The 23,718-nt window shown below is 49.0% G+C and overlaps 1 protein-coding gene across 1 annotated transcript; it reads left to right on the forward strand.

Annotated features, from left to right (window-relative positions):
- The first annotated feature begins 8,600 nt into the window (after positions 1 to 8,600).
- CBX2 (chromobox 2) lies at positions 8,601 to 21,801 on the forward strand. Its single transcript, XM_038742051.1, is given in 6 exon segments — positions 8,601 to 8,712; positions 8,801 to 8,844; positions 13,118 to 13,183; positions 17,375 to 17,480; positions 18,863 to 19,480; positions 19,482 to 21,801. Coding segments are annotated over 6 exon segments (1,506 nt in total). The 5' UTR covers positions 8,601 to 8,640; the 3' UTR covers positions 20,082 to 21,801.
- Positions 21,802 to 23,718: the final 1,917 nt, after the last annotated feature.

Here is a 23,718-nt window from a genome sequence, read left to right on the forward strand (position 1 = left end):
ATAATAATAATAACTGTGGTATTTATTAAGCACTTACTATGTGCCAGAACTCAGCACATAAGATCAATCAATCAATCAATCAATGATATTTATTGAGCCCTTACCATGTGCAGAGCACTGGACTAAGCTCTTGGGAGAGTACAGTATAACAGCCTTGGTAGACACGCTAACAGGCGCTTAATCAATAGTATTTCAGCCCTCCCTTTTGGGGTCACTCACTGAAATGTGGCCTCTTCCTATGGATATGAAAACTGGTCTTAGGGGAGTCTGGGAGCTCTAACATATGCCTGTATGCCTCACTTTCCTCTCCGAACGCTCATTCCCAAATCCCTTAGGGGTTCCAACGGGCTTGGAATGTTTTCCAAGCACTTTGGGGGCTCCAGCCCATTCCCAAAAAATGCTTTTCATTACCATTCTCTCTGACCCATGGAGGTGAGTAAGGCTTGACCTCTGAAAAATTCAATAAGAGGTAACTTTTAAAAGAACACGTGAGGGGAACAAGATCCAGCTGAAGGATTGTTCACAGCCAGAGCAGAGATGGGATGGGGGAATGAAGCATGGCTGGGGTGGGGGAGGATGAAAGCCCAGGGTCCAAATAATAAAAATAATAATTGTGGTATTTGTTAAGTTCTTACTATGTTCTAGGCACTCTACTAAGCACTGGGGTGGATATAAGCAAATCAGGTTAGACACAGTTCTACTTAGAACCAATCTGTGGGAAGTAAAGAAGACCCTGTACTAAGTGCTGAGTGCTTTGCACACAGTAAGTGCTCAATAAATTTGATTGAATGAAGGGGTCAACACCCTTCCACAGTGGAGTTAAACAGTCAATCAACTGATGATTTTTTGAGAGCTTACTTTCTGCAGTGCCCTTCACTAAGCGCTCAGGTGAGTAAAAGAGGGATAGTAGATGTGACTCCTGCCCTCAAGAAGCTTACAGTCAATCAAAACTAATTTTTTAAATTGTATTTGTTAAGCATTTAGTATGTGTCAAACACTGTTCTAAGCGCTGCCTGGAACTTGGGAAGCGCTTAATGAATGCCATAATTATTATTATAATAAATACAATTGACTGACTGGCAGGGAAGAGGGAATCTGCTAACTCTGCTGCATTCTACTTTCCAAGCGCCTAGTACAGTGCTCTGCATACAGTAAGCTCTCAATATGTATCATTGATGGATTGATTGATCTCTGGAACTGCCCAAGGAGAAGGTTCACACATACTGGCATCAAAACAAAGGTTTCTTAAGGAAAACTGTTCCCGCATACTATCAACAAAGGGGAGGAATCAAGATTGTTTGCATCACCAGAGGAGAAATTTCCTTTGGGAAGAGATTCCCACATGTTCCCACATATTATCATCAAAGGACAGAGGAAGCAGGACTGTTTACATTTTCAGAAGAGGAATTTTCAAGCAGGGGTTTTCAGTGACTATGGGTAAGGAAGGAGTCTACTTACTCTTGCTTACTCTTCTGTATTGTACTCTCCCAAGTGCTTGTACAGTGCTCTGCACACAGTAAGCGCTTAAGAAATACCGTTGATTAACTGACACCATGCTGAAGTAGCGTGGCTCAGTGGAAAGAGCCCGGGCTTTGGAGTCAGAGGTCATCAGTTCAAATCCGGGCTCCACCACTTGTCAGCTGTGTGACTTTGGGCAAGTCACTTAACTTCTCTGTGCCTCAGTTACCGCATCTGTAAAAAATGGGGATTAAGACTGTGAGCCCCCCTTGGGGCAACCTGATCACCTTGTAAACTCCCCAGCGTTTAGAACAGTGCTTTGCACATAGTAAGTGCTTAATAAATGCCATTATTATTATTATTATTAAGTAGCAGTGAACCTCTAGCAGTCCAAGGTGCTATACATCCTTATCAAAAATAATACAATTTTCTCTTCCTTATCTGCACTTGAATAAACTCCTCTTCTTAAATGAATGGGCCAGAAGAGGCAAGTATTCTCCAAGGGAATCACTACAGATAAAAAAAGTTCAATCACTGTAAATCCAAGAGGCGAGTAACTGTTGAAGAAATTCCCTCTGCCTCTTCTCTTTTTATGGTAATTTGTTAAGTGCTTTCTATGTACCAGGCACAAAATACAGAACAACAGAGTTGCTCTCAAGGAGCATACAGTTTGGAGAGCGAGAAAGACACTGAAAGAAATTACGAATATGTGCCTAAATGCTATGGGGCAGAGGGTGGCAGTCTCTTGCCTCTGTTTCTTTCTCGGAGTTGGCAAAATTATTGTTTTACAGAAACCAAAAACTGGTTTGGAAGTCGCTGCATTATTTTAAGACTAATGGTGTCTCTAAAGAACAAAGTGGTGGTTGGAAAATCAGGTGATTCTGCCGTCCACAGATCCAAACTTAAGAAGCAGTGTAGCTTAGTGGATAGAGCATGGATCTGGGACTCAGAAAGACGTGGGCTCTAATCCCAACTTTGCCATTTGTCTGCTGTGTGACCTTGGACAAGTCACTTAATCAATCAATCAATCGTATTTATTGAGCGCTTACTATGTGCAGAGCACTGTACTAAGCGCTTGGGAAGTACAAATTGGCAACACATAGAGACAGTCCCTACCCAACAGTGGGCTCACAGTCTAAAAGGGGGAGACAGAGAACAGAACCAAACATACCAACAAAATAAAATAAATAGGATAGAAATGTACAAGTAAAATAAATAAATAAATAGAGTAATAAATATGTACATAATAAATATGTACTTAACTTCTCTGTGTCTCAGTTACCTCATTTGAAAAGTGGGGATTAAGACTGCGAGCCCCATTTTGACTGTTTGACTGGGACTGTGTCTAACCTGCTTATCTTGTATCTACCTTAACGCTTAGTACAGTGTCTGAGATATAATAAAAATGATAATGGCATTTGTTAAGCGCTTACTATGTGCAAAGCACTGTTCTACGCACTGGGGGATACAAGATGATCAGGTTGTCCCACGTGGGGCTCACAGTCTTCATCCCCGTTTTACAGATGAGGGAACTGAGGCTCAGAGAAGTTAAGTGACTTGCCCAAGGTCACAAAGCAGACAGGGGGCGGAGCCGGTATTAGAACCCATGACCTCTGACTCCCAGTGATGATGATGATAGTATTTGTTAAGCGCTTACTATGTGCAAAGCACTGTTCTAAGCACTGGGGAGGTTACAAGGTGGTCAGGTTGTTCCACGGGGGGCTCACAGTTTTCATCCCCATTTTACAGATGAGGTAACTGAGGCGCAGAGAAGTTAAGTGACTTGCCCAAAGTCACACAGCTGAAAAGTGGTGGAGCCAGGATTTGAACCCGTTACCTCTGACTCCAAAGCCCAAGCTCTTTCCACTGAGCCACGCTGCTTCGTGGCTCAGTGGAAAGAGTAAGTGCATATAGTAAGCACTTAACAAATACCATAAAAAAAATTGGATGGGGCACCTCTCACCATTCAGGAGGTGATCAATTAATTAATCTAGGTACCTTACTTCGCTCACCTGTAAAATGGTGACTATCATAGGGATGTTTTAAACGTTATTTTTAACACATTTTGATATCTGTGGGAAGTAATGGCATAAAGTACATTACCATCAACATTAATATCATTTGACATTTTTCTCCAGTTGCTTCATGAATAAATGCATACAAGCATACGCTCTACGTTGCCTGGACTTAACCATTAGCATGGAATTAATTACATTTCCGTTCTTCTATGCGTAATGCGATTTAAAGGAAAGTCATTATGTGTGTTCCTTTTTTTTTAAGGTTTTTGTTAAGCGCTTACTGTGTGCCAGGCACTGCTCTAAGCACTGGAGTAGCTACAAAATAATCGGGTGGGCCACAGTTCACGTCCTACATGGGGCTCACAGTCTTCATCCCCGTTTTACAGATGAGGCACTCGAGGCCCAGAAAAGTGAAGTGACTTGCCCAAGGTCATACAGAAGGTAGGTGGCGGAGCAGGGATTAGAACTCAGGTCCTCCTGACTTCCAGGCCTGGGGTCAATCAATCAATCAATCGTATTTATTGAGCGCTTACTGTGTGCTTACTGTGTTTTTTTTTTACTCTATTTATTTATTTTATTTGTACATATCTATTCTATTTATTTTATTTTGTTAGTATGTTTGGTTTTGTTCTCTGTCTCCCCCTTTTAGACTGTGAGCCCACTGTTGGGTAGGGACTGTCTCTATATGTTGCCAATTTGTACTTCCCAAGCGCTTAGTACAGTGCTCTGCACATAGTAAGCGCTCAATAAATACGATTGATGATGATGATGCAGAGCACTGTACTAAGCGCTTGGGAAGTACAAGCTGGCAGCATATAGAGACAGTCCCTACCCAACAGTGGGCTCACAGTCTAGACTAGCCACGCTGCTTCCTTGGCATTCTTTATCTATTACACAAAATAACTGTAGGTTGGTGTTTGAATAAATACGATTGAATGAATGAACGTTTGAAAAGTCAACACAGTATAGCGTTGTTATCATCTGCCCTATTCCAAAGCCATTATTCTTACCGACATCAAGCTGGTCAGCACGATTCCAGGAGTTTTCCTTTGTTCATCTTCCGACTTTCAAAGATCCTTAAAGAAGTCTTGGCTCATTCCACATTTATCTGATAATTCCATTCCAGCCATAAACTCCTACGTGTTCTACAAAGCAATTTTACCCAAAAGACACCATTTTAAATATTTGGATGAACAAGACAGCTATCCAGTAAATAGCATTTTAAATGTCTCTGAATTGGATTCAGGGGACTTTTTTTTTCCCTGGGAATGGATACAATGGAAGGCAGAAATATTTCACTTAGCTTCTTTCTCTCCCCCGACACCATCCCCTTCTCTCAAAGACCCCAGGAAAACTGTGGCTACACAGGGGTAGATTTGGGAGGGATTTTTTTTCTCAAACTAGAAACTTCCTGTGAGTAATGTCACCCCAAAGGTGAATTCTTCAAGAGAACGTGAGTTGAAACCGATCCAACTGTTTCTAGAATTACAGTAAATATACCTTTACACACAGTGTCGCATATTTTTGGGTTGGGGTGCCAAGGATTGGTATTAATAAATAACTCAAAATGGTTGAGTTTTCCCACATCACACTTCATATACAATTTATCAACTGCCAACTGAACGGCATTGCGAATGTCCTGCTTTAGTTTCTGCGTTTTTTTTTTCCAAGAAACACTCTCACCTCACCACTTTCTGTTTTCCTGTCTCCTGTGCAGTAGTGTCTGTTTAAAATATCACACGAGCTCTACTAGTGGGCTCAACTAAACCCTGAAAGCTGGGTAAATAAATACCTTTTTTAAAGTATTTTCTAAAGTGGGCCTGTTCAGTTTTGTAAGGGGGGGCATGGGCGTTCAGAAAACCTTTTATAAATATGGTTTTAATGCCCGATTCTACATTTACCCAGCTTCCTCGCTGAACAACTATTTCATTCACTTACCAGAAAGCGCTCTTGGCAGTCGCATTCAATGGGGAAATATGAAACCAGAGAATGCATTTTCATTGAGTTAAATTGCATTGCCGTGAATAAAAGTCAAGGCTAATGTGTTCCTCTTTTATTGTAGGCTTTATTTTCCCCTGACCCCAGATTTAAAGGACTTCAATGGTCATTGAGTTATTCGATAGAAACCGGCGCTAACATGGTAGAGGAAAACACAAACTTAACATGTCAAAGATGAGCCTTGAAGAGGGGATTTGCAAAGAAGGCAGAGTCTGTCTAAATTTCTGCTTTGTAACATAACACGGTATTCGGGTTTGTTGTTTTTTGTCCACCGACAGGACATCTGTAGAAATAAATCTCCCCTGCTTTTGAATTTCAAAAGGCGGCAGGTAACTAAATCTTTGGCCAGAAATAGGTCCTGCTTCGATTATCTGACAAAACGGGGATCCTCCGGGCAGCCAGATTCACATCTTTCATATCTGCCTAAAGAGAAAAAGAAGACGATGCTCGTGCTTTTCCCGGAGAGGGCTCAGAGCATTTTTTGAGACTTTATTTAACGATTCCTCCTCTAATTTTATCAAGTGGGATTCTTTCAAATCTCCAAAGCCCTTAGCTGGACCTTTACTTGGTGTGTGTCCCTCCTCTCCACCCCCACCCCCCCACATTTTATCTTCTAAAGAAACAAAGAAATGTGCAAAGAAATTAAGTTTACCTGGAAGATAAGGGGGAAATTAAGGCACACAAAAGTTCCACGGAAAATACACCTTGTGAGCAGGTTGGGGATGACTTCTGCTCCGTCCTGTCTCTCTTTGGTTTAGGGTTCTCAAGGTGCTCGACTGATCAATCGATCATAAGTCTGAGAAGCAGCGTGGCTTAGTGGAAAGAGCCTGGGCTCTGGAGTCAGAGGTCATGGGTTCTAATCCCGGCTCCACCACTTGTCAGCTGTGTGACTTTGGGCAAGTCACTTAACTTCTCTGTGCCCCAGTTACCTCATCTGTAAAATGGGGATTAAGACCGTGAGCCCCTTGTGGGACAACCTGATCCTTTTAATAATAATAATAATGGTATTTGTTAAATGTTTACTATGTGCAAAGCACTGTTCTAAATGCTGGGGGGATAGTGCTTTGCACATAGTAAGCACTTAAAAAATACCATCATTATTATTATTATTATTAAGTCCATGCATTCATTCAATCATTCACTCATATTTATTGAGCGCTTACAGTGTGAATAGTACTGGACTAACCCCTTTCATTCATTCGCTCAGTCCATCGTATTTATTGAGCGCTTACCGCAAAGCACTGGACTAAGCGCCTGGGAGAGTCCAACAGCTCGTCTACGCTTCCATTCATTCCATCGTATTTATTGAGCACTAATCCCGGCTCCGCCACTTTGCTGCTGTGTGACCTTGGGCAAGACACTTCACTTCTCTGGTCCTCAGTGACCTCATCTATAAAATGGAGATCAAGACTGTGAGCCCCACGTGGGACAACCTGACTACTTTGTATCTCCCCCAGTGCTTAGAACAGTGCTTGGCACATAGTAAGTGCTTAACAAAATGCCATCATTATTATTATCATTATCATTATTATAGACTGTGAGCCAGTTGTGGGCAGGGATTGTCTCTCTTTGGTAGCCAAATTGTACTTTACAAGCGCTTAGTCCAGTGCTCCACCCACAGTAAGCACCCAATAAACACGATTGAATGAATGCTTGGCACATAGTAAGCGCTTAACAAAATGCCATCATTATTATTATTACAGTGCTCAGAGCACTGGGCTAAGCGCTGGTTGTGGGCAAGGACTGTCACTCTTCATTGCTGCATTGTACTTCCCCAAGCACTTAGTCCAGCACTCTGCGCGCAGCAAGCGCTCAATAAATACGATTGAATGAACGAATGAATGAGTTAATGAATGAGTGAATTCATTTAATCGTATTCATTGAGCGCTTATTGTGTGCAGAGCACTGGACTAAGCACTTGGGAAGTACAAGTCGGCAACAGACAGAGACGGTCCCTACCCAACAGTGGGCTCACAGCCTAGAAGGGGGAGACGGACAACAATGAGTGAGTGAATGAATGAGTGAGTGAATGAGTGAGTGAATGAGTGGGTGAGTGAATGAGTGAGTGAATGAGTGGGTGAGAGAATGAGTGAGAGAATGAGTGAGTGAGAGAATGAATGAGTGAATAAGTGAGTGAGAGAATGAGTGAGAGAATGAGTGAGTGAATGAGTGAATGAGTGAATGAGTGAATAAGTGAGTGAGTGAGTGAATGAGTGGGTGAGTGAATGTGTGAGTGAATGAGTGAGTGAGAGAATGAGTGAATGAGTGAATGAATTGGTGAATGAGTGAATAAGTGAGTGAGAGAATGAGTGAGAGAATGAGTGAGTGAGTGAATGAGTGAATGAATGAGTGGGTGAGTGAATGAGTGAATAAGTGAGTGAGTGAGTGAATGAGTGGGTGAGTGTATGTGTGAGGAATGAGTGAGTGAGAGAATGAGTGAATGAATTGGTGAATGAGTGAATAAGTGAATGAGTGAGTGAGTGAGAGAATGAGTGAGTGAGTGAATGAGTGAGTGAGTGAATGAGTGAGAGAGTGAATGAGTGGGTGAGTGAATGTGTGAGTGAATGAGAGAATGAGTGAATGAGTGAGTGAATAGGTGAGTGAGTGAGTGAATGAGTGGGTGAGTGAATGTGAGTGAATTAATGAGTGAGAGAATGAGTGAATGAGTGAATAAGTGAATGGGTGAGAATGTCTGAGTGAATGAGTGAGTGAATGAGTGAGTGAATGAGTGAGTGAGAATGAGTGAATGAATGAGTGAATGAATGGATGAGTGAATGAATGGATGAGTGAGTGAGTGAATGAAGGCTAAGCCTCCGGCGAACAATGGCGGCCGCGGCCCCGGCCCCCTCCCCCTGCCGGCTCCCGCGCGGGCGCTGCGCTCCCATTGGCCGGCCCGGAATTTGGAGGGGGCCCCCGGGTGGGCGTGGCCACGGGAGGGAGGTGCGCGCGCCGGTGCCCCGCCCCAGCCCCGCGGGAGGGGGGCGTGGCCCTCTGCGCAGGCGCGCGCGCCCCCCTCCGGAGCGGGGCGGCGCTTTGTGTGCCGGGCGGCGCGCGCCGGGGAGGCGGGAGAGGCCGGGGGCGCGCGCGGGGGGGGCGGGGCGCGCGCGCGCGGCGCGCGTCCCCGGGGGCTCCCCTTTTTGTGTGCGCCCTGGCGCCCGGCGGCGGGATGGAGGAGCTGAGCAGCGTCGGGGAGCAGGTCTTCGCCGCCGAGTGCATCCTCAGCAAAAGGCTCCGCAAGGTGCGAGCTTGCAGACCCCCCCTTTCCCCCCCCCAGCCCCCCAATTTTTCCCTCCCCGCTCAGCCCCCCGCTTTTCTCTCCTCCGCAGGGCAAGCTGGAGTACCTGGTCAAGTGGCGAGGATGGTCCTCCAAGTGAGTGGGCGAACAATGCATCCCCCCCCCAATTAGGGGAGGGATGAGAAGTTGGGTTTTTTTTTGGGGGGGGGTCTGTGTTGGGGTTGGGTTATTTTGGGGGGGGGGAGGGGGCTTCCCGCTCTCCGCAGGGAGGTCCCGGGGGCCGGGGTGGTGTCTTTTGTTTCTTCATTCAGTCGTATTTGTTGAGCCAACTTGAGCCAAGCGCTCGGCAAATGCGGTTGAATGAATGGAGAGTGAATTGAGCGCTTACTCTGTGCAGAGCACTGTAGTAGGCGCCTGGGAAGTCGGCAACTGATAGAGGCGGGCCCAACTGCTCAATAAATGCGAGGGAATTGAGCGCTTACTATGTGCAGAGCACTGTAGTAGGCGCCTGGGAAGTCGGCAGCAGATAGAGGCGGGCCCAACTGCTCGATAAATGCGAGGGGATTGAGCGCTTACTATGTGCAGAGCACTGTAGTAGGCGCCTGGGAAGTCGGCAACTGATAGAGGCGGGCCCAAGCGCTCAATAAATGCGAGGGGATTGAGCGCTTACTATGTGCTGAGCACTGTAGTAGGCGCCTGGGAAGTCGGCAACAGATAGAGGCGGGCCCAACTGCTCGATAAATGCGAGGGGATTGAGCGCTTACTATGTGCAGAGCACTGTAGTAGGCGCCTGGGAAGTCGGCAGCAGATAGAGGCGGGCCCAACTGCTCGATAAATGCGAGGGGATTGAGCGCTTACTATGTGCAGAGCACTGTAGTAGGCGCCTGGGAAGTCGGCAACTGATAGAGGCGGGCCCAACTGCTCAATAAATGCGAGGGGATTGAGCGCTTACTGTGTGCAGAGCACTGTAGTAGGCGCCTGGGAAGTCGGCAACTGATAGAGGCAGGCCCAACTGCTCAATAAATGCGAGGGGATTGAGCGCTTACTGTGTGCAGAGCACTGTAGTAGGCGCCTGGGAAGTCGGCAAGAGATAAAGGCGGGCCCAAGCGCTCAATAAATGCGAGGGGATTGAGCGCTTACTGTGTGCAGAGCACTGTAGTAGGCGCCTGGGAAGTCGGCAGCAGATAGAGGCGGGCCCAAGCGCTCAATAAATGCGAGGGGATTGAGCGCTTACTGTGTGCAGTGCACTGTAGTAGGCGCCTGGGAAGTCGGCAACTGATAGAGGCGGGCCCAACTGCTCAATAAATGCGAGTGGATTGAGCGCTTACTATGTGCAGAGCACTGTAGTAGGCGCCTGGGAAGTCGGCAACAGATAGAGGCGGGCCCAACTGCTCAATAAATGCGAGTGGATTGAGCGCTTACTATGTGCAGAGCACTGTAGTAGGCGCCTGGGAAGTCGGCAACAGATAGAGGCGGGCCCAACTGCTCAATAAATGCGAGGGAATTGAGCGCTTACTGTGTGCAGAGCACTGTAGTGGGCGCCTGGGAAGTCGGCAACAGATAGAGGCGGGCCCAACTGCTCAATAAATGCGAGGGGATTGAGCGCTTACTATGTGCAGAGCACTGTAGTAGGCGCCTGGGAAGTCGGCAACTGATAGAGGCGGGCCCAAGCGCTCAATAAATGCGAGGGGATTGAGCGCTTACTATGTGCAGAGCACTGTAGTAGGCGCCTGGGAAGTCGGCAACAGATAGAGGCGGGCCCAAGCGCTCAATAAATGCGAGTGGATTGAGCGCTTACTATGTGCAGAGCACTGTAGTAGGCGCCTGGGAAGTCGGCAACTGATAGAGGCGGGCCCAACTGCTCAATAAATGCAAGGGGATTGAGCGCTTACTATGTGCAGAGCACTGTAGTAGGCGCCTGGGAAGTCGGCAGGAGATAGAGGCGGGCCCAAGCGCTCAATAAATCCGAGGGGATTGAGCGCTTACTGTGTGCAGAGCACTGTAGTAGGCGCCTGGGAAGTCGGCAGCAGATAGAGGCGGGCCCAAGCGCTCAATAAATGCGAGGGGATTGAGCGCTTACTGTGTGCAGAGCACTGTAGTAGGCGCCTGGGAAGTCGGCAACAGATAGAGGCGGGCCAAGCGCTCAATAAATGCGAGGGGATTGAGCGCTTACTGTGTGCAGAGCACTGTAGTAGGCGCCTGGGAAGTCGGCAACAGATAGAGGCGGGCCCAAGCGTTCAATAAATGCGAGGGGATTGAGCGCTTACTGTGTGCAGAGCACTGTAGTAGGCGCTTGGGAAGTCCCAACTCGGCCACAGATAGAGGTGGGCCCTACCCACCAACGGGCTCACAGGCTAGAAGGGGCTCCCACTTTACAAATACGCGGGCCGCGGAGTTTGGCCCTGTATATATGTTTGTAAATATTTATTTTACTTGTACATATCTATTCTATTTATTTTATTTTGTTAGTATGTTTGGTTCTGTCTCCCCCTCTTAGACTGTGAACCCGCCGTTGGGTAGGGACTGGCTCTAGATGTTGCCAATTTGGACTTCCCAAGCGCTTAGTACAGTGCTCCGCACACAGGAAGCGCTCAATAAATACGATTGATGATGATGGCCCGCGTTGGGCTGGAGGTTTATTCCCAGGACACCGACTCCCTCCTCCCCATGTGTTGCAGCCGCCCCCCTTTATGCACACACGCACTCGCACACTCCTCCCCCGGGGAATTTGGAGGGAAGCCGGAGGAGGGGGGAGTGGGAATGGGAAAGCGACCTCCCTCCAAAAAAAAAATCCCCGGCCTCCGTCCGTGAGCCCCTGTTTTTCCCCCCACCCCTCCCCGCTGTAACCTGAGCTCCCGCTTGATTTCTGCGGGTGTTTTTTTTGTAACGGAAAAAGGAGGGAAGGGATTCGGCAGGCGCGGAGGGGAGACCCCCTTTCTGTTTACTCCTGCCAGCTGCTCTGCAAGACCGATTTAACTTCTCCCTCCTCCTCCTCCTCCTCCTTGGGTTTTCCCTTCTTTGATTTCTGCCCCCTCGGACAGAAATCTCTGCGCACCCTCTCCACCTCAAGCCCCCCAGTACACACACAAATACAGGGTCCAAACTGAAGCCTACTAAATACTACTACTAATAATGATGGTGGCATTTATAAAGCGCTTACTATGTGCAAAGCACTGTTCTAAGCGCTGGGGAATCTCTGGGAAAACACACACACACACTCTCCAAATTGGAACCTGCTGGAATCGCTGGGAGAAGACACACACAAACACACACGAGGTCCAAACTGGAGCCTGCTGGATCACTGGGATAAACACACACACACACACACACACACTCTCTCTCTCTCTCTCTCTCTCTCTCTCTCTCCCTCTCTCTCTCTCTCTCTCTCTCTCTCTCTCTCTCTCTCTCTCTCTCTCTCTCTCTCCCTCTCTCCCTCTCTCCAAACTAGAGCCTGTTGGATCACTGGGATAAACACACACACACACACTCTCCAAATTGGAACCTGCTGGAATCGCTGGGAGAAGACAACACACAAACACACACACGAGGTCCAAACTAGAGCCTGTTGGATCACTGGGATAAACACACACACACTCTCCAAATTGGAACCTGCTGGAATCGCTGGGAGAAGACAACACACAAACACACACGAGGTCCAAACTGGAGCCTGCTGGATCACTGGGATAAACACACACATACACGAGGTCCAAACTGGAGCCTGCTGGATCACTGGGATAAACACACACATACACACACACAAGTTCCAAACTAGAGCCTGTTGGATCACTGGGATAAACACACACATGCACACATGAGGTTCAAACTGGAGCCTGCTGGATACCTGGGATACACAGACACACACCCTAAGTTGGAACCCACTGGATCTCCGGGCAAATACACACGCACACATGAGGTCCATACCAGAGCCCGCTGGATCCCTGAGAAAGTACACATACACACGAGAACCAACTTGTAGTGTGCTGGATCGCTGAGAGAATACACACACCTACGCACACCACACACACGAGATCCAAGTTGGAGCATCCTAGATCGCAGTGAGAACGCACACATCCACACACAAACACACCCACACGAAATCCAAGTTGGAGCCTGCTAGATCGCTGTGAGACTACACACATACACACACAGGAGGTCCAAGTTGGAGCCTGCTGGATGGCAGGAAGATGGGGATGAACTTGCCTTTTTGTGAGAAGGAGCTGTATCCTCTGTATCTTTCCCATTTGGTGCACTCCGGACCCCCAAAATGGTGAGGTCTGGAGGTGCGGCCCCGCGTGGGACCTTCGGCCTCTTGCCAGTTGCTCGGCCCTCACTTGCTCATTTGGTTTTCCCACATTCTTCCCCGCCTGGGGGATGGATTTCAGTCCGCCCTTGTGCTTTATTTCTCCAGACACAACAGCTGGGAGCCTGAAGAAAATATTCTGGATCCCAGACTGCTCCTCGCCTTCCAGAAGAAGTGAGCAAGCTAATGCTTTTTTTGTTTGGTGGGGTCACTTTTTGGCTTGGACTCCTGGTTGGGGTACTAGTTTTTTTTTCCCCCCCCGTTAAGGGGTTGAGATTGAGTTGGAGAGCTGAGGGAGGTGAGAGGGAGGAATGTTTTACCCAGCTTGGCAATGTCAGTCATTCATTCCTACAGTCAGGAGCTTACTGTGTGCAGAGCACAGTGCTAAACGCTTGGGAAAGTACAGTACAACAACAAACAGTAGCATTTGTGCAGAGCCCCCCCAGTGTAAGCTCATCGTGGGCAGGGAATGTGTCTGTTGATTGTCTACTCTCCCAAGCGCTTAGTACAATGCTCTGTACACAGTATGCGCTCAGCAAATACTACTGAATAAATGAATGGCTCCTGGGAGAGGACAACAGAGTTAGTAAACAGGATTCCTGCCCTTGAGGAGTTTACAGCCTACTGTGTTGCAGAGCACTGTATTAAGCTTTTGAGAGAAGACAATAGAGGTAGTAGATACCATCCCTGCCATCCTGGAGCTTTCAGTCCAAACAGCATTGTAGGAAGTGCTTGGGAGAGGACAGTAGGGATGCCTGCCCTCAAGGAACTGGGGAAATGGACCCTGAAATAAATTACAGGCGATGGGGACCCCTTTGGCTTTTAATTCATCCTCCCTACCCCCCTTAGCCCTCAGAGTTCCTCCGCAGATAAGCAACCTACAGGAAACTGGATTCCCCAATTTATTTTAGGTTACAGCCTGTCACTTAAACTTTTCTGTGCCCCAGTTCCCTCATCTGTAAAATGGGGATTAAGACTTTGAGTCCTATGGGAGACAGGGGCTGTCCAACTTGATTAGCTTGTATCTACCCCAGGGTTTAATACAGTGTCTGGCACATAATAAGCACTCAATACCATTTTTTAAAAAATAACGATTAAGGCTCCTAGAGGTACAATCCCTCCTTTGCCTCTTCTGTTTATCTAAGTGGTGCTAGCAACAGTTTCTGTTTTCAGGTAGAAAGTGAGGTTCGGGGGGAAATCTTCCCCTGGAATAATAACTGTGGTATTTGTGAAGGGCTTACTGTGTGCCAACCCCTGTACTAAGCAGAGAAGTGAAGTGATTTGCCCAAGATCACACACCAGACATATGGCGGATCCAGGATTAGAACCCAGGTCCTTCTGACTGGCTCTGCCACTTGTCTGCTGGGTGACCTTGGGCGAGTCACTTAACTTCTCTCTGCCTCAGTTACCTTATCTATAAAATGACATTTAAATGTCACATTAAATGACACATCCCACGTGGGACATAGATTCTGTCCAACCTTAGTCATTTGTATCTACGTCAGCACTTAGTACAGTGCCTGGCATATAGTGAGCCTTTAACAAATACCTTTAAAAAAAAGAAGTAGGAGTAGGAAAAGCCAGAGTTGTCTAAAGACACTGTGGGAGTGGTCTGGGGGAGGAAATTGTCATCTTCACTAGGGAAATGGAAAGAGAAAAGGTCAGGGACTGTGGATTTCAATAAATCCCACTGATTGATTGATAGATTTCCCCCTCCCAAAGGGAGCTGCCCCATGACAAAGGCATTCCTGCTGCAAGGCAGTAGTTGTGGGTGGTTTTTTTGTTGTTTTGTTTTTACGGTATTTGTTAAGCGCTTACTATGTGCCAGGCACTGTGCTAAGCACTAGGGGTAGATACAAGTGAATCAGATTGGACACACTTCAGCCCCACATGGGGCTCACAGCCCTTGTATTGTACTTTCCCAAGCACCTAGTGCAGAGATCTGCACATAATAAGCACTCAATGAATATGGTTAATCCCCATTTTATAGCTGAGGTAACTGAGGCCTGGAGAAGTGAAGTGATTTACCCAAGGGCAGACAGCAGACAAGTGGCTGTCCTGAGTGCTTGGGACAGTACAATATAACAGACACATTCCCTGCCCACAACGAGCTTACAGTCTAGAAGGGGAGACAGATATTAATATAAATAATTGAATTAGGGATATGTACATTGGTGCTGTGGGGCTGGGAGCAGGATGAATAAAGGGAGCAAGTCAGGGTGATGCAGAAGGGAGTGGGAGAAGAGGAAAGGAGGGCTTAGTCAGGGGAAGGACTCTTGGAGGAGATGTGACAGCGTGGCTCAGTGGAAAGAGCACGGGCTTTGGAGTCAGAGGTCGTGGGTTCGAATCCCGGCTCCGCCACATGTCTGCTGTGTGACCTTGGGCAAGTCACTTAACTTCTCGGAGCCTCAGTTACCTCATCTGTAAAATGGGGATGATGACTGTGAGCCCCGCGCGGGACAACCTGATCACCTTGTATCCCCCCAGCGCTTAGAACGGTGCTTTGCACATAGTAAGCGCTTAACAAATGCCATTATTTCTATTAATAAGGCTTTGAAGTGGGGGAGAGAAATCGCCTGTCAGATTTGAGGAGGGAGGGCATTCCAGGCCAGAGTTAGGACGTGGGCGAGAAGTCGGTGGCGAGATAGAGGAGATGGAGTTACAGTGAGAAGGTTGGCACTAGAGGAGCGAAGCAAATTAGAGGAACAGAGAAATTAAGGGAACAGCAAATTCTACTGTTACTGTTAAATCCACCTCTAACAGAACATAACCCTGCCCCCCCCGTTGCTTAGTCCCTTGCATTCAATACAAAGTTGCAAAAGCTCAGGGACACGATGCAAGCAGATTGGAGGGGAGACTGGAAAGCATAGACCAAGGCCATGAACGCAGTCGTTGGAGCAGCCTTTTTGTGGGAAGAATGTTCCCTAACCCCTGAGAAGCAATGCAACCTAATGGCTAGATCCCGGGCGTCAGAAGGACCTGGGTTCTAATCCCGCCTCTGCCTCTTGTCTACTGTGTGACTTCAGGCAAGTCACTTCCCTTCTCTGGACCCCAGTTACCTCATGTGGAAAACAGGGGTTAAGACTGTGAGCCCCATGTGGGGGGGGACTGTGTCTGACCTGATTAACTTGTAACTACCCTAGTGCTTAGAACAGTACTTGGCACATAGTAAGAGCTTAACAAGTACTATTTAATACATATGTCTGTATAAATGTATCTGATCTGGTTATCTTTGCCAGAATTATAGCACATAGTAAACAATATTAATAATAATGATGGCATTTATTAAGTGGTTACTATGTGCAAAGCAGTGTTCTAAGCGCTGGGGAGGTTACAGGGTGATCAGGTTGTCCCACGGGGGGGTTCACAGTCTTCATTCCCATCATCAATCGTATTTATTGAGCGCTTACTGTGTGCAGAGCACTGTACTAAGCGCTTAATTCCCATTTTACAGATGAGGTAACTGAGGCCCAGAGAAGTGAAGTAACTTGCCCAAAGTCACACAGCTGACAAGTGGCGGAGCCGGAATTTGAACCCCTGACCTCTGTCTCCAAAGCCCATGCTCTTTCCACTGAGCCACGCTGCTTCTCATTAATTAATTAATTAGAATAGAACATCAATTGCTGAGGTTGTTAATAATCATTTAATAATAATTATTGTTGTATTGGTAAAGCACTTACTATATGTCCAGCACTGTCCTAAGCGCTGGGGAAGATATGGGATAGTCAGGTCAGACAGTTTCTGTTCCACACAGGGCTCACAATCTAGGTAGGAGGGAGAACAGGGACTGGAGAAGCAGCGAGGCTCAGTGGAAAGAGCACGGGCTTGGGAGTCAGAGGTCATGTGTTCTAATCCCGACTCCGCCACTTGTCAGCAGTGTGACTTTGGGCAAGTCACTTCACTTCTCTGGGCCTCAGTTACCTCATCTGTAAAATGGGGATTGAGACCGTGAGCCCCACATGGGATAACCTGATCACCTTGTACCCTCCCCCAGCGCTTAGAACAGTGCTTTACACATAATAAGCGGTTAACAAATACCATTATTATTATTATCATTATTATTATTATTATTGAATCCTCTTGTTACAGATGAGGTAACTGAGGCCCAGGGAAGTGAAGTGACTTGCCCAAGATCACACAGCAGACAAGTAGAGGAGCAGGGATTAGAACCCAGGTCCATCTGACTCCCTAGCCCTCGCTCTATATACTAGACCACACTGTAAAGTGGTTGGGAATTGAGTCTGGGGGAGTTTCCTCTGATGCCCTGGAGGGATCTGAGGAGGGGAGCAGAATGGCCACTGGATGGTGAGTTGGGGGGACTTACTAATGAGGCCGGCCCCATCTCGGACCCTCACATTTTTTTAGGGAGCACGAGAAGGAGGCGCAGAGCCGTAAGAGGGGTAAGCGACCCCGGGGAAGACCGAGGAAGCACGTGGTGCTGGCAGGCTGCGGCCGGCGTTCCAACATCAAGGTATGTCTCCTCCCGCTCCCCCCCGGGGCTTCGGAAAACCGACGCTTGGCAGCCAGATCCAAATGGGATCGGGTGGTGGTGGGGCGTGCTTCTCCGGTTCCCTAATGACGCATGGAGTGAAAACACGCGTGACGCGGGGAAAACATGGGTAGAGCCGTGTGTGGTGGGAAAGTTGTGCTGCTTTCTGCTGGGACTTCAGTAAACAACCAGAGGGGGGCGCTTGCAGCCTGTAAAATGTCCTCTCCCTGCCCTTTCCCGTCCCCCAAGTAGGAAAAGTAGTAAGGGTATTTATCCAGCATTTATAAAAAAATGTGCTAATACTTATAAAAGTATTGTGCACCGTATTAAGCGTCTGGGAAAGCCCTAGACGTATTCCCTACCCACAAATAAACACTAATCTCCCTGCCATGACTTTTCACGTGACCTCTCCATCCCCCCGTTAACGTCTCTAATAATAATAGTGGCATTTGTTGCCAAGCACTGTACTAAGCGCTGGGGTTGGTACAAGATAATCAGGGTGGACACAGACGCCCCCCCCCACCTCCCCATCCCACACTGTCGGAGTAGGAGGGAGAGCAGGAATTGGGTCCCCATTTTACAGCCGAGGGAACTGAGGTCTAGAGAAGTGAAGTGACTTGCCCAAGGTCACACCACAGTGATAGAAGCTGGGATTGAAACCCTGACTCTCCCAAGAGTAGAGAAAAATCAATAGGATGCTGTGGCTAGAGGAACAGAATTTTAGGCTTTTTGTGATTGAGTCCACTGGTCACAGGCATCCTATTGGGGCATTGAGGCAAGGGACAGATGAGCCAGTTTGAGGACTGGGAAGGCCCAATGAGAATAGCAAGAACAGGATTTGGAAGATTCCGTGAGGGCCTGGGGAGCCAAAGAAAAGGCTAGTGAAGGATTCTCGCCTAGTAGATACAAGAACAGGCCTGGACCGATCCCGGCTGTGCCACTTACCTGCTGTGTGAAGATGGGCAAGTCAGTTCACTTCTCTGGAACTCAGTGAACTTGTCTGTAAAGTGGAGATTAAGACTGTGAGTCCCATGTGGAACATGGACTGTGTCCAACCCGATTTGCATGTATCTACCCCAGCGCTTACTACAGTGCCTGGCACAGAGTAAGCACTTAAACAACATTTAAAAAAAAAACAATGGAGGAAATTCCTGGTGGAGAGAGCCCTTGAGCTCCTTATGGGCAGGGAATTTTGTCTACCAACTCTTGCCGTATTACCCTTTCCCAAGCACTCATTCCAGTGCTCTGCACACAGTAAGTGCTCAATAAATACCCCTGATCGATTGATTGATGGAAAGAACCCCCGAAACCTTGGGATGCTGCTGAAAACTGAACCAGTACCCCCTTCCCGCTTTCTGCCGTAGGAGCCGGAAGAATCCAAATCCAAATCCAGTAGCTCCTCATCGTCCTCCACGTCCTCCTCTTCCTCCTCCTCCGACGAAGAGGATGACAGCGACTTAGAGGCCAAGAGGAGCCCCCGGGGCCGGGAGACCCACCCGGTGCCCCAGAAGAAGGCCCAGATCCTGGTGGCCAAGCCAGAGTCGAAGGACGCCTTGCGTCAGAAGCGGGGTCGGAAGCCCCTGCCCCCGGAGCAGAAGGTGGCCCGGAGGCCCGTGAGCCTGGCGAAAGTCCTGAAAAGCGGGCGCAAAGAGCTGGGGGCTGGGGGAAAGGTGGCAGGCAAGCTCCCGCCCCCTCTCACCACCCCCGCCGTGGCCGGGCTGGTGGCCCTCAAGGCCCACACCAAGGAGGGCCCTGGTGGGCCCGGCGGCACCACCACGGAAAATCTGGCCAGCCTGATGAAGGGGGTGGCCGGGAGCCCCAACCGGGGGGGCATCAGCTGGCAGAGCTCCATCGTGCACTACATGAACCGCATGTCTCAGAGCCAGATGGAGGCGGCCAGCAGGCTGGCCCTTAAGGCCCAGGCTGCGGCGAGCAAGGGGCTCGATCTGAAAGCCAGAGGCCAGAGGGGCGAGCCGAGCCCGGGGGGGTGCCAAGCCTGCCAGGGGGCCCGCTGGCGGGAGCGGAGCAGCAGGCCTGTCCAACGGGGGCAAGATCCCGCCCGGCTCCCCCGGCCCCCAGCCCCCAGCTTCCAACCAGGAGCTGAACCTGCAGGCCTTGAACTTGCAGAGCGTCAAGAACGGACCGGGGGGCGGCGGAGACCTCCCCCGGGCGGCCGGCGGCCGGGCGGCCAACACCACCGGCCTCTCGGCCGGCAAGGGCGGGACCACGGCGGCCGGGGCGCCCCCAGACACTGGCAAGGGCGAGAAGCCGCGGGGCACGGGTCCCGCCCCGCCCGGGGGCAAGAGGGACGAGGGTGCCGAAGGCCGGAAGCCGGCGGCCCCATCGGAGCCGAGCACTGGCTCGGAGAGCAGCGCCTCAGACTCGGATCGGGACTCCGCCTCCTTCCCTGGCCCCGGCCCCGGCCCGAACCTGTCCGTCTCTGTCCAGACCAGCCAGGACTGGAAGCCTCCCCGCAGCCTGATCGAGCACGTCTTCGTCACGGACGTGACCGCCAACCTCATCACCGTCACCGTCAAGGAATCGCCTACCAGCGTCGGCTTCTTTAACCTGAGACATTGCTGAAGGCGGGGCGGGGGGCTCCGCCGCCCCTTCCCACCCCCGGCCGCCCCTTCCCCTTTCGTCTTCTAGTCTCTCGTCCAAGCGCCCTGCTGGAGAAAGGGTAAGACTGGGCACGGGCGGATTTGACCTCAGCACCCTGTCTTCTGCCTCCTGCCCAGCTGGCTGAGAAACTCTTGTTCAAACACTGCGGGGACCACAAGATACTTAAAGATGACAACATGATCTGTCCCCCCGGGGGACCTCCAAGCCTCAAACTCTTTGGCCGTCCCCACGACGGACCCATACGATGGTGCTGCCGGTCTCTGACCCCGCTGCCGAGGTTTCTGGGAAGGCGGGATGGGGAAAACCTACCCAAGGGTCAGGCCACTCAGAGATAACCCTTACGTTGCTTTGCGATGGTTCTGTTTCCGGGAGAGTTTTTCAAACGCTTCTCGTCCTCAGCAGCTGCTGAAGCCACAGAGGGAGGGTCCGGGACGTGTTTGCCCCCCACCCCGAGGTTGGGGACTGTGGCCCGGGAATGTCAAAGTGCCATCTTGGGACCATCTCTCTGCCATCCTTCCTCCTGGCCCCAAGCACTACCCACACCGGAGACCAAACAGGCAGGGCCGAGAGGAGCCAGTGGGAGCTCCCCGGCAGCCTCAGAGAAGGCTCCGCCACCTCATATACTCTCCAAGGTCCCTCATACTCTCCCAGGTGCTTAGTACAGTGATCTGTTCACAGGAGGCGTTCAGTTCATACTATTGAGCGGTTGCCCGGTCAGGAACTAGCTCCTTTCCTCCTGTTGGCTCCTGTGTCAATTGGGAGAGTTAGGGGGGCTTCACAGCTGTGGCCTTTTCCTCCCAAAAAACCTTCCTGACAAGGGGCAGAGGGATTCTACGAATCGGCCCCTGGGCCCGCCCCGTTCTCTGGGCCCTACGTCGGATGGTCCCTGAGAACCGGCCCCCTTCTCTTAGCCACCCGGAGGAGATGGGTCCAAGTGTTTCCTGGAAGTGGGTGTTTGGGTGATGACACCACAACTCCCAGCTGTTGTGCAGATGTTAGCCGGGGCACAGACCCATGCCGTCCTCCACGCTTACTGTGAGGCGGCCAGGGGCATTAATACACTAGTCGGGGGGCAGGGGGGATCTCCCACCTTGATAGAGGTTAAAGGAGGATCTTTTGGGGTGCCCAATTCACTCATTCAATCATATGCCCCTGCTTCCAGCACGGATTCCTTACCTGTACCTTCCGGGGCTGGGATTTGTTTCCTGAAGGAGGAGAGGAAAGTATGAGGTATGTGTTAGCTGACAAGATTAGGAGAAGGTTCTTCTCACTCCCCTCTCTGCCTTCCTAATTCTCCTTTCCAGCCAGGTGGTCCCTTGGGCTGCCACTAGTTTCCCCCCCTACCCCATCCCCAGCCCCTCTAAAAATTTCCCAGCTCAGAGAGAGAAGGAGGAGCCATACTACGGTGGGGTAGGGTCTTCCCAGCTCGGCACCGCAGGGGCTCAGGATGCCAAAAAAGGGTTTCCAACGAGTCACTTTGCTCCCGTCCATCCTTCCCCGTCCCCGGTTTTACCAAAAGAATGAGCTTGTGGCTTCTTCCTCCTGGGGCCCCCATGCCACATACCAAATAATTTTGGAGGTGGCCTTGTAATTTCCAAACCAAACCTAACCACGTGCCTTTCGGGATTGGCGGAATGAGGGAAGCAGCGTGGCCTAGTGGAAAGAGCATGGGTCCAGGAGGCCGAGGGCCTGGATTCTAATCCCGGCTCCGCCACGTACTTGCTGTGTGAATTTGGGCGAATCACTGTCTCAGTTCCCTCACCTGCAAAATGGGGGGGTCTCAATCCCTGGTATCTCCCTCCTACTAAGACTCTGAGCCCCATGTGGGACCTGATGATCTTGTACTTACCCCGAGCGCTTAGTTGGTACGTAGTAAGGGCTTAACAGATACCATAGTTATCATTATTGGTAATCTGGGGAAAACCCTTCAAGGTCATTGCTGCTTTCAGTGGTGGGGGAGAGGTGTCAACTGTTTGGAGTCCCCATTCCAGTGGCTGGAGGGAGACAATCAGGTAATCCCCAGTTACTCTGGCTCTGAGTTCAAGGAAGGCAGTCTCTCTGCTTTGGAATAGACTGGGGAAAAGAGGTCTCTCACCTGAGAGTCAGAGGACCTGACTTCTAATCGTAGCTCTGCCATTTACTTGCTGTGTGACTGGGCCAGTCACTTAACTTCTCTGAGCCTCAGTTCCTTCCTCTGCAAAATGATGATTCAATACCTGTTCACCCTCGTACGTAGACTGTCAGCCCCATGTGAGACCTGATTAACTTGTATCTACCCCAGTGTTTAGTACAGTACTTAGCACATAATAAGCATTTAACAAATACCACAGCCAAGAGATGGGGGTGAGCGAGGGTGACGCCTGATACTCGGGGGGACAGCTGGAAGAGCTCCTGTCTAAATTGAGATTCCTTTCCACTGTGGCAGGAATCAGTTTCCAAACCTTGAGCCTGTGCCTTTCTCCAAACCAGCTATCTCGATTCCAAAGTGAACCTGGAAACACCTTACAAACCAGCTTTGCCTTCTTGCTTCATTTTTTTCTTAATTTCATTCTTATCCCCAGGGGGGCATGCCGGAGAGAAAAGAGAGAGAGAGTGTGTGTGATGTGTGTGTGTGTTTGTGACAGAGTCTTCTCTAAAGAAGAATCGTGCGTTTAATTTAATTTCATTTATTCGGTTGTGGACAGATGTTCTGAGCTGGTTCATTTTATGTTTACCAGTAAATAAAATTAGTATTCAGAAGTCCACCTTTTTTTTCCTTGAAGTTTGCTGCTATGTGTGTGTGGGGGTGTGTGTTTAGCTAACAGTGTGTGTTGCATCTTTTTATTTCTGAAAGTTTCCTAAATGTACTGCAGTACAGTATTTGTAAATCGAATGGATATTTTAATCCTGAGTTTAAGTGCAGCGTCTCCTTGTTTTTTGTTTTGAACTGGAAGTGGTCAATTCTCATCTGCCTTAGAGGTTTAGCATATATTTTTATATATATATTTTGTATCCAAAAAAAGTTCATCTTGGGGAGGGTTCGGGTTTTTTTTTTCATTGTTCTTATATTCAGATTCTAACCTAGATGTGAAGGACTGCGCCTACAAGTTTTACTTAAAAGAAGCTGTAGTGGGGAGTGGAAGAGAGAATTGTGCCAATCATTGGCTTGATTTGTGTTTTTTCATTTTAAAAAAATCCAAATCATTCACGAATGCCACTTCCAATTGCTTTAAACTACAGCTTGTTAATTTGCCTTTAGAAAAAAAGTGAATATTTCTTTTACCCTGGGAAAGTTCTTTGTTGAAACAGTACAACAGTCCAGCTGCATATTAAATCAGGACAAAGGTAGTTGAAAGAAATATTCTTCCCCTAACAGCCCACAATGGTTTAGAGATTTGGGGTGGGGGGTGGGAGAAGCTGGGAAGATTGGGTGTGAATGACAATTCTTTTCCTCACTTATCTCGTGATCATGTTGTATTTCTAGGGTTTTTTTTGGGGGGGGGACTAACACTAGTATAGATGGCAGAATTTTTAGACCGTTAATTTATTTTGCATTAAAACACTAGAAAATGGTGTCAGATTTTGTACAACTCTTTATTAACATCTTAGCCTATCAATA

The sequence above is a fragment of the Tachyglossus aculeatus genome, unplaced genomic scaffold (assembly GCF_015852505.1).
Source record: "Tachyglossus aculeatus isolate mTacAcu1 unplaced genomic scaffold, mTacAcu1.pri SUPER_34, whole genome shotgun sequence".
Taxonomy (NCBI): Eukaryota; Metazoa; Chordata; class Mammalia; order Monotremata; family Tachyglossidae; genus Tachyglossus; species Tachyglossus aculeatus.